This window comes from Lytechinus variegatus, chromosome 9, assembly GCF_018143015.1.
Source record: "Lytechinus variegatus isolate NC3 chromosome 9, Lvar_3.0, whole genome shotgun sequence".
NCBI classification, from domain to species: Eukaryota; Metazoa; Echinodermata; class Echinoidea; order Temnopleuroida; family Toxopneustidae; genus Lytechinus; species Lytechinus variegatus.
Window position 1 is genome coordinate 17,559,971 of NC_054748.1, and position 18,631 is coordinate 17,578,601.

The following is an 18,631-nucleotide window of genomic DNA, read 5'->3' on the forward strand; positions in this document are numbered from 1 at the left end:
TGTTACGGCTCAGAATCAACATGGATCTAGGTCTGCCCTGTGTCCTGGACCGGACTCACAGTCTTCACCTCAAATGAACTTTGTGTCAGACAAATTGAATGTAAAACCAGAAAATGATCGTACAGTACCACATCCATCAGTGTACTGTAAAAACAGTAAACAAGTAGAAAATACTGGATCGTACCCTATATTCGTGTTTCTTAATCATTGTACGTTGAACAAGTCGCAATTTTATTGGAATATAGACTACCCCTAAGACTGTTTTCCTTATTGTTTCTTTTGGATTGATCTCTGTGGGAGTTGAATCTTTTGCAAGAAATTGATCTGGTAAGTATTTTCTATATTTTGATTGTTCTAGGGCCTATATGTAGTTCTAGTTTTATCTAGGCCTAGATCTACTGTTTCTAAAACTTAGAGTCCAGATAAAGAATTTGTATCATTTAAGGCTATTTACTATAACAAATTTGACTGATTGGGTATGTGGAATAACATTCTTTGGACCGCCTAAAGGATTTATATTTTTCCTCTGCGGCAAAATATAACCCCTTGTGAAAATGTGAATCCGGCGGTCCAAAGAATGTTTATTGTACACAGCCCATCAGTCAATATCTGTATAATAATTTTATCACCATATTATTAACTTTTCGGCCAATTGATAAAGCCCAGCGCACTCTCTGCGATCAGATCAGTCGCGATTTTTTCTTAATAAATCGCATTTTTCTTTAAATGTGAAAGTTCCAAAAAGGAAGATTATTTTACTTTAAGTTCGGCATAAAATTAGGAATTTAAAAATCATAATTTAGTTTTGCGCCAACGCCTAGCTGTGGTCGGGGTAAAGTCCAAATCGGCGACAAGTCGCAGCCGACGATGACTTAATTACGATATGGATTTAATTTGCTTATTAGTTTCCTACAGGGAGGCTCGAACTAGAACTTCGATTTCAGATCTGAGTTTCGATTTCAGTTGTCTTACCACTTTTTTGAAATCTGGTCGGAGAGATTTAATATGTTGGAATGTCCATATCAATTGTTATTACAATTTCTTTGAAATTCGGATCGCGAGGAATCGGATAGTGTGAGCCGGGGTGAAGATACTGCAGAACACGAAGAATCAGGAGCAAGCGAGAATTATCGGCCCTGTCGAGTTCCTTGGCTTTTAATAAAACGAAATCTGCTGGAATCATTGCACTTATTGTATTAACATTGCATTTGACCTTCAACCCTATTCTTCCTATTTATGAGAGAGAAGGAAAAAAAGAGAAAAAGACGGAGAGAAGGAAAAGAAACATAATGGATTGACTGTTTAGTACATAAAATTGTGTGAGCGGGAGAGGGTGATGTTGTGCGCGCGTGTGTGTGTACGTAGTGCGTGGGTAATGGGATGCGTGCGCATTTGCTGCAAGGTTAGAATGCGAGGAAAACATTGTACAGACACAAAAATCCATCTAAGCCCTAATATAGACAGAAGTACATTTGATCAACCTCGATTCTTCTACATGTTCTAGCTAGATTACTATACTTCCAGGAGAGAGAGCCGACTGAGAAGTTCGGTTGCAGGAAACCTCTCACAACTTCATGCGGTCTAGGTCAAAGACTCTACACCATGTTTATCTTTGGGGAACAATCGAATCAACCGAAATGGTTTGCCCTTCTCGGTTTCCTAGTCGTATTCCTGCTAGCATTTCATGCTGAAGGTGAGACGTGTTTGTGAATATTGCCCAAGTAGACCTCATATATTTCAACGAAAAGTGCAATCTCGCTCTCCGATGCCATTCAAATTTGAAGTCTTGAGACCAAATAATTACACCTCTTCTAATCTTTCAGTTCATGATGTACATTATTATCTATTTAGTCTTTGTTTATTGGTATATATACATATATATATATATTGTGTGACAGAAATGGATGAAGAGAACAAAGGTAGGCGTAGCTTAAATCAAGGTTCCCCAGAGCTATCTACCCTTTTGGAAAAATTGGTGATGCCGAAAAATGTCTCTGCCGGGAATCAAACCCGGGCCCCCAGCTTTGAACGCCGGTGCTTTAACCACTAGACCACAGAGACGGGTTAGTGGCTAGGGCGACCCCGATCCGATTGACCGTCAGATAGACAGATTTTCGACACCACACCAATTATAATTTCTTTTGTCGGGTGAAGTTGAGTTTTGAACATGCTTCAGCTGGATCAAAGCCATTGCTTTGGTACAGTACACGTATGGGAGACTATGGAAGCTTAAAAGTGCCACCGAGATGTTGAGATAATTATCTCGGGAAGTCGACATCTTGATAGCAAAAGATAAGATGACGAGATCCCAGATCTCATCATGTCGACATCTTTTAGAAGAGATAATGAGATGACAAGATCCCGAATCTCATCATGTCAACATCTTTTAGAAGAGATGATGAGATGACAAGATCCCGGATCTCATCATGTTGACATCTTGTAGAAGAGATGATGAGATGACAAGATCCCGGATCTCATCATGTTGACATCTTGTAGAAGAGATGATGAGATGACAAGATCCCGGAACTCATCATGTCAACATCTTTTAGAAGAGATGATGAGATGACAAGATCCCGGATCTCATCATGTCGACATCTTTTAGAAGAGATAATGAGATGACAAGATCCCGAATCTCATCATGTCAACATCTTTTAGAAGAGATGATGAGATGACAAGATCCCGGATCTCATCATGTTGACATCTTGTAGAAGAGATGATGAGATGACAAGATCCCGGATCTCATCATGTTGACATCTTGTAGAAGAGATGATGAGATGACAAGATCCCGGAACTCATCATGTCAACATCTTTTAGAAGAGATGATGAGATGACAAGATCCCGGAACTCATCATGTCAACATCTTTTAGAAGAGATGATGAGATGACAAGATCTCGGATCTCATCATGTTGACATCTTGTAGAAGAGATGATCAGATGACAAGATCTTGGATCTCGTCATGTCTACATCCAGTGGAAGAGATGATCAGATGTCATGGTCTCGTAACTCGTCATGTCTACATCTTTAAGAAGAGATGATTAGATGACATGATCATGGATCGAAGATCTTGTCATCTGACCATTTCTTCTAAAAGATGTCGACATGACGAGATCCGGGATCTTGTCATCTGATCATCTCTTCTAAAATGTGTCGACATGATGAGATCCGGGATTTTGTCATCTGATAATCTCTTCTACAAGATGTTGACATGATGAGATCCTGGATCTTGTCATCTCATCATCTCTTCTAAAAGATGTTGACGTGATGAGATCCGGGATTTTGTCATCTCATCATCTCTTCTAAAAGATGTTGACATGATGAGATCCGGGATCTTGTCATCTCATCATCTCTTCTTAAAGATGTTGACATGATGAGATCCGGGATCTTGTCATCTCATCATCTCTTCTAAAAGATGCATCCTAGACCCCCCCCTTGAGATCTCAGCCTTCATGCGAATCGTTATTATGTAATTATGCTAATTTATGCGTAATTAGTATGCGAAATCATACTTTTTCCTCTAACTCCATAAATAAAACTCCAAATGTTCTAATTTTTGGCATAGATTTTTTTGTGATGTTCTTAGCAAGTGAACATGAAAGAAAACTGTGATATCAGATCAATTTCTTATGTATTATATTGTTTTTGCAATTTGTTATGTATTTCTTAGTTTTTTGGACCTTTTGTTTTTCATTGTTTTTTCAATGAAATTCGTTAGGGACTCTTCTAAGATCACACACAGCATAAAATACATACATTTAGGCCAGCAAAACTAAAAATAATCATACATTTATGATTTTTGGTTGAAAACACAATTTACATTGACTTTGTACTAGAAATCACGTTTTTAGGCAATTTTTGGTCTGACATGCACTTACATAACAATGCGTAACTTCAATCGCGTACCCGGGTGACGCAAAATTGGTCTCAAAAGTTGCGCAAGACTTTAAAGTAAAAAGTCAGCGAGCAGCGCGGTCCAAAAAATTTGCACAGCGGAAATATCGCGCGACTCGTTGAGGGGGGGGGGGGGCTCGTAGGCCCCCCCGGCCTGGATAGGGTTAAATCAAGGTTCCCCAGAGCTATCTACTCTTTTGGAAAAATTGGTGATGCCGAAAAAATGTCTCTGCCGGGAATCGAACCCGGGCACCCAGCTTTGAACGCCGGTACCTTAACCACTAGACCATAGAGACGGGTTAGTGGCTAGGGCGACCCCGATCCGATTGACCGTCAGATAGACAGATTTTCGACAGCAAACCAATTATAATTTTTTTTTGTCGGGTGAAGTTGGGTTTTGAACAATGACAAGCCCCCATGCCTCAGCTGGATCAGAGCTATTGCTTTGATACAGTGCACGTATGGGAGAAAGTATGCAAATGTGATTATATATAATGATAATAGTAACAGGCATTTATAGAGCGCCATATACATATATATATATATATATATATATATATATATATATAAAGAAGCGGTCTGTAAATGCAGAATATTATCATGACAGACATTGATTAGGATGCCCATTCTAAATAGTTCATTGAGAAAAAAAATGCTCAGGAATGTAAAAACAAATACATATGAACAAAAATAACGATATTGAAATATCTCATTAGAATAATGCACAGAGTGAATAGTAAATATCATTTAAGCAGCATTAGTTTTTCATAAAAAAAGCTTTTGATTTTACCTATCATTAGCAGACTTTATTAATAATGAGATTGTTCGAAGAACTAGATCTTATAGTTTTTGTACATTATGCCACTGATAACGGGCGTGTCGATTTTCATTACGGTCGCGCGGTCGACCTCTGAGATAATATAATGACAGTGGCGGCATTCAGGAGATCCACCACCCCCCCAAAAAAATGAAACTGAAAAGAAAAATGTATAGTAAATGCTTTAAAGAGCATCCTACTCAAGCTTTAAAGTGTTCAAAAGCAGCATTTCTACTCTTCAGATTTTTTAATTGTTCCCATCTATTCATGGTTAGAGCTCTACAATATTAGTCACTTAAATAAATTTTTCTCGTCACTATTCTAAAAAATAATACAATTTTGCTCGAGCTTCGCATTCGCAGTGGCTTTTTAAAGATTGAGATGATGATTTGTTTAATAAGATAACGTACTTAATAATTCAGTGTTGTAGTCAATACGCCAAGAAAAAAAAATTCCTCATGACTTCTTTTAGCGAGCATGTTCAAAGTGATAAATATCAAAACTTTATGCACGCACTTGCATCAATTATTTCATTTAAAACCTATGGTGGTCATGGTAGCACAACAAATCTTAAAACGTGCAGTTATCATCTCAAGATATGCAAAATTTCGCTCTTCGCGCTTACATTATTTTTTGGAAAAATCATCGTCGCGAGACACTGCAAACAGTTTTTAACAGGTCCGTTTTCAAGTCAGTAGGGCCTACTTTAAATAAAAATTAACTTCGCGATCGTAAATTTGCCTCTCACTACTAGGGTACCTTTTCTTTAACAGTAGTATTCATTGAGTAAGGTTCTGATATTGGATTTTGTCAAAGCCCAGTAAACTAAAATGAGCATGCTGCCAGTTTTAGTCACATTTTTACCATTATTGTTCATCATGGTCCCCGTTTAAACTTATTTCGCTTTAAAGTGGATCATCCGACCGGTAAATCAATTCACTTTTTTGTAGGATGTAATGACTGATTTCGTTATTTGGGCATATTGCTTATTGTTTTTATAAATAGAAAAAAATAAGATCAAAATCAACAAAACACTCTTCTCTTTTCTGTCTGTAGCTCAGAAGCCAGACGTCAGCTCCGGCGAGGGTCCTTTACCATGTGTTCATCGAGGAATTCGGTACATGGACGCTGAATCGTGGGCCGTCGACGAATGCACCACCTGTGCTTGCGACAACGCTCGTGTTACCTGTGAGATTGATAGTTGTCAACCAGCATTCTGCGCTGAGCCCATAAAACCTGAGGGATCATGTTGCTACGTCTGCCCATACAGTAGGTGTTATGATCGATCGATGACAATATTTTATACTCATTTGGCATGCATACATTTTAAGACAATTCCGTTACCATGATTACAGATGCAGTGATTTCAGTATATTAAGCTCATGTAGGAACGATTTTACCGAGACCTTGTCATGGCAGCAATATCTCCAACAACAAGACGGGTCGTGTGGTCCAGTGGTTTGAGCAATGGACTCATACTCGTAAGGTTGTGAGTTCGAATCCCAACTCTGCCATTGTCTCCACTTTGATAAAAAGGCCCAAGAGTGATATCTGTCGTTATGTCAGCCACTATGGCTGATTAACCTAGACGTAAAATGTTTCCAAGGTAATTGGTTATATACCAGCTTGGCGTTTACCAGCAAAAGATGCTGTCCTGCCGAGTTCCTATGGGAGTTACCACAAACAGAAACAGAAACAGAAGACCAGTGACTGCAATCTTAAAATAAAGACTAGATTTACATGAAAACCGATATAGCAGGCCTCTTATAATAGGAATGATTTTTTTTTTTTGGGGGGGGGAGGCGGATGGCAGATAGAAAACCGACAGAGCAGTGGGGAAGCACAACAATGTATGCCAATTTTTAGGCTTAAAGATAAATTCCAGTATTGGTAACGATCTCAAAATGACTTTTTACAGAATCTAATATAATGACCACCCAAGTGTCTGTTTGTATAAATAAAAAACATGTGCCAAAGGATTCTGGAAGAAATTGTGTAATTGATGAGAAATAAGCGAAATAAGCGCGGATTTGGTCACTTCCGTCGGGTCTTTATTCCAGCAATAATAATACACTGTCCCACGTGTGCCTATCTGTGTTGGTGATCTTCAGTGTGAATATCTTTCTGCGTAGATTTCAAGATTTCCCAAAGTTCAGTTTATGTAACTGTACCAGATCTAGATCCTCGATGATATACTGACAATTAAGCCTGGTTTTACAGACTTTCTCATGAAATCAGTGTTTATTGCAACTACTGGCATTTCTCTTTAATGAAAAAAAAACATAGTTAATGATATTACATATCAGCTTCATTGCTTTTGACCCTAACAGACGTCCTGGTGAAGAAAGTCCTGCCTAAAATCACAAGCAGAGATACCATTTCAGAGGGAGGGGACAATCAAGTTAGCGTTGATGTTTCCATCAAATTTCATGATCATAGGGACACCACTGGAGTATCAGGAGAAGATCTTTGGAAGCTTTCTGCTTGGGCTTCAGCCACTCCAGACGGCAACGGACCAAGGTAGGCCCTCGAAATTTAAGAGCAGCTATGATTACTGTACGAACCATTTTTAGACCATTTAGTGAGCAACTCGGTGAATGGTTTTGTCCTAAAAAATCATAACGTACTCCTAAGCCCCCGAAACATCGTACGGACCAAGCAATAATTTTGGAGGATCGAGGAACAATTCTAGAAACCTTGAATTATTACGATGTTCGTAAGAACGCCTAAAGCTGTTAACAGAGGGCTCTTAGCGCCTTAATAGCACCGGTAACTCGTACGGCGCTCTTACGAACAACTCTTTTGGGGTTTTTAAACCCCTCTCACAATTGGTGGCGCGATTGCTAACAACCGGAGCAATTGTGTTTAACACTTTGTTGGAGCGATCGCTCAAACAATTGTTAAAGCCCCTTATGGGGGCTGTAAAGTCTGCATTTAACAGTCGCCATTTTGAAAGTATCTGTTCAACAATAACTGGATTTTCAAGGGGACACGGTCACGGAAGCGGTTTTTTCACAACCCGACAAAATACACAAAAAATCGCAAAATCCTCTCACAAATGATTTGAGAGTGCCGAGAGTTGCCAAAGCAAAAATCGTGGGATGGCCGTAAGTCTTGCAAAAGAATTAATCAAGGCATTCTTACGAAAAAATGTTAGAATTCCAAGGCCAGTGTATATTACCGAAAGTCATTTTGTTTCCCGAGATGGCCTTCGGTTGTTCTTGCAAGTTAATTAGCGTTCGTACTTATCTCTACAACCAGCACCTGAATTCGTACGAACAGTCGGATTCGTACGAACGCTTCTTTCATAAGCACCTTTACGACCATAGATTATAAGAAATTACATCATCAACAAATAAAAACATAGCGTAACCATCTAGATTCTTTCCAAGAGCATCTGCCTTAATCCGTTCTTAAAGTTGCTGTCCAAGATAAAAAAAAACACCCCCTTGACTTGTCCAAATTCTCCTAGTTTTGCTTTTAAAGTGATAAGTTAACATTGGTTTGACTTTTTAAAAATCTGAACTAGAAGGTCACACTTGTCACCTGTGTCTAGGAAATGTTACAAAAATGAAGCCCAGAAAAAATTGCGTTCAAAAATAATTATTTAGTGCTTCAAAAATTGAAATATGAAGTGACCGGAAACGCTATCTTAATTTTATCCCATACACTTATGTGTACTATTTAGGTGTCTATAAGACACCTATTTACAAAGTCGGGGTTTGCCTTGTAGTTTTAGCATTTCATTCTCAATAATGGTTGTTTTCAGGGTTTATGAGTTCTAATAAATGCACTTGTATACATGTTTCATCTTGGTTTGAGAATTTTGTAAATCGGCTGCTCACAAAGTTAAACAATACCTTTAAGCAGACCCCCTTTTCTCTTTTAAGAAATATTAACTTGCACCTTACTCAATGTTTAGTTATGCATTTATTACTTTTATTTGTAAATCGGCTGCTCACAAAGTTAAACAATACCTTTAAGCAGACCCCCTTTTCTCTTTTAAGAAATATTAACTTGCACCTTACTGAATGTTTAGTTATGCATTTATTACTAACAGGTGATGCAAAACGAATGATGTACTTTTTCAATTTCTTCTAAAAACATTTTTAATGGCAATAAAAAAGACTGAGCCCCCGGATCACCTTTTTTTCTGTCTAAATCTGCATATGACTAATCTTTCTAAGACGAAAGTGTGTGTGTGTGTTTGAGTTAGAGAAAGAGAAATCGTGGTTTATCTGTAATGCTTGTTGCACCAAAATTGTCTAGCTTCTTATTCTCTATCACAAAGGATTGGATTCGAAGAAGACATTCTAGATCCGACACAAAATGACCAGTACTTCACGAAGAGAGAAGAATTCAAGTTTACCAATCTGGACTTTTCCTTTTCTGACCCGATGGCCGAGTGTGAAGACATGAAGTATATCTGTGTGAGGATCGAGAGGGGAGAAAACCCAAGGACCACTGGAGACCTCGGCTATACTTTAGGAGGATACTCTGGCTCGAGTTCACAGACCGGTTGTACTGAAGCCCCCAAATGCAAACACGATCGAAGCATTTTTAGTTCGCTGCTGTCAAAAGTACTTCAGCAAGATCGCGGACAGTTTATAATGAACGTATTTATTACCGATTCAGATTGCTAATTACCGATGTAGTGCCGCCTAGGCTTTAATTGTTTTGAGCATCCAATTACCTTTGTAACATTGTACAGCTGAATTAATACCGAACTTGTAAAATCGCTCGAACCAAGAACAGTAACAAAGAAGTTATGTTAGAGAGTCCAATATAGTCTACATTTCAACCACATTAGCAAGTTAATGCATTCCATAACAATAATCATGAACAGTTAGAGTATAGTTTTGATAAATGTCCCCAAATCATTTCATAAATTATACAGTATATGAATAAAATCCGTACTATACAACAAAGGGATATTTTTTCACCTACATTTTTGTTGTTGAGTCTCATTTATGAGACGGAAGTGATTTTAATTTTTTTTAATGGTAAACTTGAGAGAGCATTGTCAATTTATTTGTTCAGCTCGCAGAAATCAGTTTACGCAAGAGTGATAATTTTCACGCTGTGACGAGGAAAAAGTGCCCAAAACGAACTGACCGTCCGGTACATTGCTTGTATTATCCTTTGGCTTAGGTAGCCAAAAAAAATATTGACCGCTTAGCATGCTTCTAGGCAAACTGCGTATGCTACCATGGGTGGATGTCTCTCGTCAACTTACAATTACTTCTAAAACGTTTCTTCTGATTGGCTCCTAAGAAAAAAAGTGAACTTCAATCCCTCTTCATAGTCCGATTTCTATGGCACTTGCAAAGCGGGTATATAATGGTACTTGCCGTTACTTGCTGGTCCGGATCAGGCCCAGGCTAAGTCTTAAAATTTGTAATTCATATAAATGGCGCCGGCTAAAATAGCTATTTTGATGATGCCTTTTAACAACACCAGACCAGGCCGGCACCATTCGCCGACCAAAGAAGGACAGCAGAACCACGCCACGGCTAAACTACCTTGCGTAGACAAAGATAACAATAAGGAACACTTCCGCTCTAGATGTTGTGTAAACTTACCATGGCACTTATCCCATAAACGCCCGAGTTGTTGAATGGGTGATCGAAAAAGTAGTGCGGCTCTGCTATAGTTACTGAATGCGGGTGGTGCGGACTATTTTAGGTGCGGGCCTCGTGCAGACCAAAATATCATGGCCCGTATTCTCAAGTCGGGTTTAACTTAAACTCGGGTATAAAGTTGTGGTTTAAGTATGGGAAGCCAAAAGTATCATTTTTTAAATTAAATTGTATGTTTCTTGTGTTTTCTCTGCTCTTTCCTGATTCATCGATGTTGAAGATAATCATCTTATACTTCCTAGACAATTATGAATGATTTGAGAACCAAATGAGCCGAAGTATGATATCTCTACTGTTAGTAATCTTTGTAATGGCTATCCATATTAAAACCACAACTTTACACCAGAGTAAGTTAAACCCGACTTTAGAATACGGGCCCATGAGTTACATGTACTGAAAGCGGTATAAAAATTTTGAGTTACTGAAAACGGTAAAATGCCACTTCCAGTAACCATGGTAACATGATGCTTGGGTCTGCACCAGATGCGTGGAGCGTTGTGGCCCAGTGGATTAGTCTCCGGAATTTGAAACAGAGGGTCGTGGGTTCGAATACCAGCCATGGCGTAGTTTCCTTGGGCAAGAAATTTTTCCACATTGTGCTGCACTCGACCCAGGTGAGATGAATGGGTACGCGGTAGGTTTTTTTTCCTTGAACGCTTTAGCGCCTACTAATATGGCGGCTCAGCTAAAGTCGGGGTAATAATATTATGATACTGAATATCAAAGCGCAGTTGATTATATGCACATAGTAACTGCGCTGTATAAATGGACACATTATTATTATTATATAAAAAAATATTCATGAGTAAACACTGGAAAGAAAATTGCATTCCCTAATGCAAACTGAATTCCTTCATGCAGTCCTTAGAGTTATTCTTCCAGTCTTTAATTTCATATAGGTACTCTAATTATTTCATTTTTTGTATTAGTATATTTTTATGGGGGCGGGTTGATTATTAACACAGATAAGGAGAAGGTATTTAATATTTAAATGTTTAAACTGTGGGATATAAAAAAGTAGTTTAGTGAACCTTGCCCGCGTTTTACCTTCCACTTTTCGTAGACCTTTATATGCTATTTTTTGTAAAGGTTCCAACAACTCTAACAATTCAGGAAAGGTTGAATGTAAACTGATATAAAAAGTTCAACCGACCCCTAAAAAATATTTCCGAAACATGATGTAGCTGTCCAGACCGTAAAACATTTATAACGTTAAGCACTTGATTTTTTGAAATAGGGCTATTACGAGATGGAATTCAGCTACCCTGACCATTGTATCATATTCTTCATATCAAAATAAAGTTTTAAAACTTGGCCAAGTCCAAGTTGTCTTCTCGCTGTATTCTTTGTTATGTATAAACGACTTCTTTAATCCTAAAATAACTTCAAGCTATTTTGCAACTCTCATGCGTTACTGAAAAATTACGAAATGTCTCTTCTAAATAATTTTTAATTTTTGTGGTAAATACTCAGAACTTTGGTGAATCATTTTCATAAATTATTTGGTGGTATTGCGTAAAAAGACAAAATTAGATTAGAATAATATAGAAAACCCCTAATTACATGGAACATACATGTAAAGAGTAAACACAAAGCAACATTCAAAATAAATTGAAAATTAAAATACCATGAGATAAAAAAGAGAGACAATGAAAGATAGAGGAGAGAGAGATAGGTAGAGATGAGAAGAGAGGGCAAGTGCATTAGAGTGAGAAATAATATCACAAATTTTACATCATATCCTACATAAATTAAGTCCTGTATGCTGATTGGTCTAAATGACATCATGTGATCGAACGTATTCTCACTATTTTTCTATGTTGAAAATGAAACACCCTCTGAAGTAAATTTGCTATTCCCGTGACGTCAATGTCGGAGTAGAGCACTATTCCATCATTTACGTCACAGATCATTGGCATAGATCGACGTGCAGATTTCTCGGGCGTATGGTAAGCCGTGTTAACATTTAATCCTATTTCTTGCTATCAAGAATACGATTTCTTGATATCAAGAATTTCCATAATTTAACTACACAAAACAATTTCTTGATATCAAGAATTCGATTTCTTGGTATCAAAAATTGAATTCTTGATATCAAGAATTCGATTTCTTGGTATCTTGATATCAAGAATTCGATCATCTTGATATCAAGAAATACGATTAAATGTTAAGGCTTGCCATACGGGCGCATCGGTCAGCGAGGTGACGAAGCGACGACTCAGGCGCAAATCCGCATCCTGCTGAGCGCCTTGCTTCAGGAAAAGTAGATTAGTAACCACATCGCCTTATTAATATTTTGGTTCAGATTAATAAAATAGGAACCTTCCAAGAACTAGATTATTAAGATATTTTGTTTTAACTTATTAAATGTAGGACATAAAAAACATAACAGGCCTTTTTTTTCGAAAGTACAGAGGGGATTATTCATCCTCTGTTGTTTGGCAAAATTATTCTTTCTCTCTGGGGCCTTCGCCCCTCGGAAAAATAGCAATGGCAGTCCAAAATCGGACAAATACTTCCCGCTATTTCCTTTTTCAAAACCTCCCATATTTTTACAATATTAATCTACTGATTCATTTTTTGGGGTTTTCATAAAGATATATTTGCACAATAAGTAAAATTACCTCAAAATTTCGTTTCAGTACCGAAATGTAGGGCTCGTTGCACTTACAGTCGGCGCACCTGGCATGCTTGGGTAAAAGATGGAATATTGTATCACCTGCATCATTAAAGGACAAACTACCCAAATCAGATCTTTCAAGATACAAAAGAGGATCAGTGAACAATGATATGGTATGGGAAAAGACACGAAAAGTTACTCAAGCGATTTTTAATATGCAACTTGGTTTTGGATGCCCTGGCTTAAAAAAAAGTGATTTCACGAGAACAATGATACGAATTGGGAGAAAAAAGACATGAAAATTATAGCAAATTCAACATTACACTTTCTTTACTATTCAGATAACATTGGTAAATACGTTGTGGGTCAGGACAGGCTTGGGGCCCAAAAAATATATATCTAAAGATTACAAAAAAATGGAGTTAAAGAAAGAAAATGAAAAAAAGGTGAAATACCATATTATATTCTTAACATATAATAATCTTTCCAAAAAAACCCCGCCATTTTTCATTGCACACACGGGTTTTCAAAAACTTTGCCCTCTAAGAACTGTTACCTCTGATTTTTTTTGCTCAGTACGCCACTGGCAATATATTACCAGTTATTTACGCATTTATTCATGTAATTTTTATATTGACTGATTTACTTTTTTGTTGACATTTTTTTTTACTTATTTTTGTAGGGATGGCCTGTAAACTTGTTATTTTAATTGGTTCACGTAGCATTAGATCACAAGTCAACGGCACTACAAGATTGAAGATAGTAGGCGAAAAGGTAGGACGAGAAGCATTTCTAAAATGTTTGTTAAAATATGGCTAAATCTTCATTTTTTTTTAATAACACATAGTTACCCTCACTGCAGTTTTACAGAGCGACACATGTTTAACAACACAAAATAATTTTATCATCTCAAAGTTTAAATCTTACTTGAGATGGAAATTGCACTTGGCCATGAGTTGAAGGTTTGATATGTAAATTTCACTCTGAAATATTGATTTAGCGTAATGCTGCAACTACGCAACATTCTGATACTTCAATTTGGTAATGATATAGACACGCTGTGGAGATAAAGCCACTAAAATTTCAACTTGCCCTAAAATGTACTTTAGTATTTTCCTGCTTTTTTTTAAACATCGTTCTAAATTCGAATGTACATGTAGAAAAAAGTGAAACAACAATTCGAGAATTCTACCTATCTAGCAATGAGCTGGGGGATAAATACTATCTATTTATGATGTAAAACTTTTTCTGTGGAGTTGGTTATTCTGTTGAACGAACTCACTTCCCACACGTCCTTGCTCCTGGTGTGTGTTTCATAAAGCTGTTTATAAGTTAAGAGCGACTTTAAGAACGACTGAAACTTTCTTTCGCTCTAACTAGTCACCAATTAACATATCATTTATCTCAAGAAAGGATCACCAGTCGTTCTTGAAATCGCTCTTAACTTACGAACAGCTTTATGAAACGCCCCCCCCCTGGTTTAAAGTGTTGAGAAGACTAAACTTTGAGTCAAAATTAAATTACCCCCTTTCTCCCCTTTTGGGAAAAGGAAAATTATTTAACAAAATTAAATCAGTCTTGAATAAACTCTGATTAAGTTTGAAACTAAAAGAAAAAAAGAAACAGAAAGAAAGGAAATTCAATTTTCAAATGTCTGTGCCAAGAAACAAACACAATTGATATAGTCTATACCGATTTTGATTCCTGTTAAAGCCCTTGGTCGCTTAAGCAAATTGAAGATGGAGTGGCTTCTGCTTCTGTTTACATCAACGTTAAATTCACGCCTCTCTAGATTAACATAAGTAAATTAAGTTAAAGAAATGCAGCTTAGATAACACCCCCACCTTTAATAATGTCTACAAACCACAGTGAAAATAATGAATTAACATTGCCGGAAATAACACAGCATCACACAGTTTGATTACATTGTGGACTATGTGAAATTATTATCTACACTGTTGAAATGCTTAAATTCAACGGTGTAAAGATATTTTCACACTGTGGACACCTCCACAGTGTGAATTTTCACATCGTGTTCACATCGTCGAATATGAGACAATGTCATTCAAACTGTGGTAATGCTCAAATTCGAAGGTGATTTTGCATTGTGTTCCACACTGTGAACCCACTGTGACAAACGCTGTGGTATGCTGTGTCATTTCAAGTAGCGAAAGCATAATCAAGTTCACATATGTCCAGTGTATAAAAAACTATATGAAACTATATAAAACTATGACTAATAAATTCAGGATACATCAAAGCATGAAATTTGTGAGACATTTTTAATCATGACATTCCCGCAAGTAATCAAATCATTAAAGTTTAAGGATGTGCTTTTTTATGCCTTATGATCGTAGAAAATTTTTGATTTATGCTTTTAATTATACATATTGAAATGAAAAACAAAACGTAGAGTGGATATTTTCATATTCTTATTGTTTATTACTCTATGCATATCATACACATAAGCAAACCCTATACACACACACACATATATACATATATATGTATATATATTATATATACCATATATATATAATCATAATCTTTTGCAGGATTTTCGTTGATCCGCCCTTTCCGTCAATCGTCATTCAATATTGCATCACCGTGTTATTAATGTTTTGTAAATCGACAAGATTGATAAGCAAACATGCATTATCGGAAAGGCTGCGTCTGAGGGTTTTAAAACGAAATCTGCTAGAATCATTAAACATAATGCACATTCACATTGAAACTAAACTAGAATCAAGAACGCTAATCACAATCACGAATTGAAATCCAGTGAATTCCAGTTGAGTTTCGCTCAAATTTCGAATTTTCCGTGTGAAAGGTCCGACGATTCTAAAGACGAGTTGCAATCATCATGATTCAAGATTCAAATGTGAAAAGGCCCTTTGTCATGTTTGTATTAACATTGTATTTGACCTTCAGGCCTATTATTCCTTCTCATGAGAAAGAAAGAACGAAAGAAGGGAGAGACGAAGGGAGGGAACAGAAACATTAATGGATTGACTGCTTAGTAGATAAAAGTGTGTGAGAGGGAGAGGGTGAGGTTATGCGTGCGCGCGCGTAAGTAGCGCGTGCGCATATACTGTAAGGTTAAAATGAGGGGTAAACATTGTGCAGACAGGCTCCTTCCTCGAAACTGCGAGGTTCACAGCGATTTTAACAAAAAATCCATCTAAGCCCCAGTTCAGACAAAAGTTCGTTCATTCCAGACCCCTTGATTCTTCTCGGCTAGAACACTTCCTATACAGAGATTCGACTGAGAAGTACGTCAACAGGAGAGCTTCACTCGGTCCATATTACACATCATGTATAGCTTTGGGGAACAATTACCTCGGCCCAAGTGGTTGGCCCTTTTGGGGTTCCAAGTCGTATTCCTACTAGCAATTCATGCACAAGGTAAGACGCGTTTGCGAATATTGCCCAAGTAGCCTTAAGACCCAAATAGCCCGTCATCTGAAATCAGGTTTAACAAGACCACTGTCTGTGTTAAAAAATTACAGAGAGCCAAAAAATCAAAATTATTTTTATATTGTATATTTCTCATGTTCAGTATTTTGTTTCCTTATGCTTTCATGATGAAGAAAAATACTGCAGTTATCATTCCCAGAAAATTATGAACTATGTGGATGTCATATGAGTTAGTAAATTGAACGTGTACTGTAAGGGATTTGTGATCTAATTGGCTCTCCATGGTTAAACCACAGCTTTAAACCAGGGTTTAATTTAAACCTGAGTTCAGAATACAGGCCATTTACACGAAAATCTAACTTCGATTGATGCAAACTCTTTAACTACTATCTAAACGCATTTGAACCCAATTTTCTCAATGTCATTTTCAAATGAATTTTCTAATTATGTATTTCGTCAACTGATAAACAAAGAAGAGTTTAAATATTATTCTAATCGGAGATTGAAATTTGAATAGATAGGCCTCCTCAATATCAGATTTGATCAGTATAGCATTGCACAGGGTCAGGCAAAAGTGAATAAATTCATGTAAATTTGACCGAATTCAGTTCATTTATTTAAATCGCCCCCTTCGTTTTTTTCGCGATCTATTCCCTCATCTTCGTTTATATTCGCACCATTGCTCACTTTCCGTTCGTCTTATTGGGTTGTATCAACCCTTCGCTCGCCTTCGCCTGCAATTTACTCAAACAGGTGAACCGAAAAATCGATATCCTTCGCATGTCATATTTATCCTCCGCTTACCGTTTGTTGATAAAATTTGACAATAGTTACTGATCGCTTGATTTGACAGAAATTTTATTTTAATTCGTCGATTTCACGTGCATTTTGTGCATTTTCAATATCGCATTCGTCACCCTTCGTCCGCCCCATTCGTTCAGGTGTGATCGGGCTTTTAAGCTAAAAACCGTGTAAAGGAAAGTATACACGTATGAGTGCAGGGCAAGTGAGAACAGGACGTGGTGTACTGGGAAGTGTAGATAGTGATCAGTATTTTTTATTTATGTATTTAGATCTCGTGGGATGGAACACCTTATCAGCAAATGCTGTTTTCGTAGGAGTCCATGAAATGAAAAGTTGCTAGCACGCATATTGATATTACATAAACGGTATTTCATTACTCTCAAAAAATCATTATCACAAAAAATCCATCATCCATTACAATATAGGAATCGAAGACAATTATTATAGGTTTTTACCTGAAAGATGGTAGTATTATTATGTTCACGATTATATACCCCGTATACATAGCCCTTGGTGTGGGGATGTCCCCGAAATTCGGAATTTTCAGGTCAATATATTGCTATCATCCCCCTAATCGGAATGGATTTATGCCAGTGAGATTATGCCACGGGTAACGCGCGTGCAGATTAATTCAATGCGGTCACGCGGTCGACGCCGACATCAAAGTAGGGGGGGGGGGTGGCGAAATCAGCCCCCCAAAAAAAATTGCGCAGTCTTCCTACTAGGCTTAACCCCTGTTTGAACCAAATCTGCTACAATATATATATATATATAAGGCATAATTGCCTTTAAAATTGAAAATTCGAAAAAATGAATAATTAGTTACATGTATTTCAAATCCACCTGAAAAGATATTACTTTCCAAATCCTAAATTCCCTCACTAAGGGCCCTTCTTGAAAAAAGTAGTATTCATTAAGCGAGCGAAGATTATTGTTGGCCATTTAAATTATTACTATCACCACCAGGGCACTGATATTAATCCAGTGATTGAGTTTTGACAAATCACTTATCATTAGCAGGGGCGAATCTACCCTTCGCCAATGGGGGGGGGGGGGACAGATTTGCAGCCACAACTGTGAACAATTTTTTTTACAAATAATTACCTCCTATTAAACCTCTTTATTTACTATTTATTGTCAACGGTGGACGGCACTTGAATATTAATTAGTCAGAAGAGGATAGAGGGTATTTTTATTCCAGTTCATCGTGACTTAGCCGTGAATCAGAATAGCGTGGTGGTTGAGTCGCTGCCAGGCAAGCAGTAGATTACAGGTTCGAATCCATCTGGTTCCAATTTTTTCTGACTTATGATTTTCATTAAAGATCGAGCATGCGATCTTAAACACATGGGCGTAATGCCATAAATTTGTTCACAAACATAATATTTTTACAGAGCATTTAAAAAAAATTGATTCGTAAATCAAACACAATAATTAAAATTCGAT

At 37.2% G+C, this 18,631-nt stretch overlaps 1 protein-coding gene across 1 annotated transcript; it reads left to right on the plus strand.

Moving 5' to 3' along the window:
- Window positions 1-5,776: 5,776 nt before the first annotated feature.
- On the plus strand, window positions 5,777-9,801 carry LOC121421673. The gene is made up of 3 exons (XM_041616444.1): window positions 5,777-5,974; window positions 7,036-7,225; window positions 8,997-9,801. Exons 1-3 carry the CDS (start codon window positions 5,827-5,829, stop codon window positions 9,346-9,348), a joined length of 690 nt encoding a protein of 229 aa, XP_041472378.1. The 5' UTR covers window positions 5,777-5,826; the 3' UTR covers window positions 9,349-9,801.
- The last annotated feature ends 8,830 nt before the right edge of the window (window positions 9,802-18,631 follow it).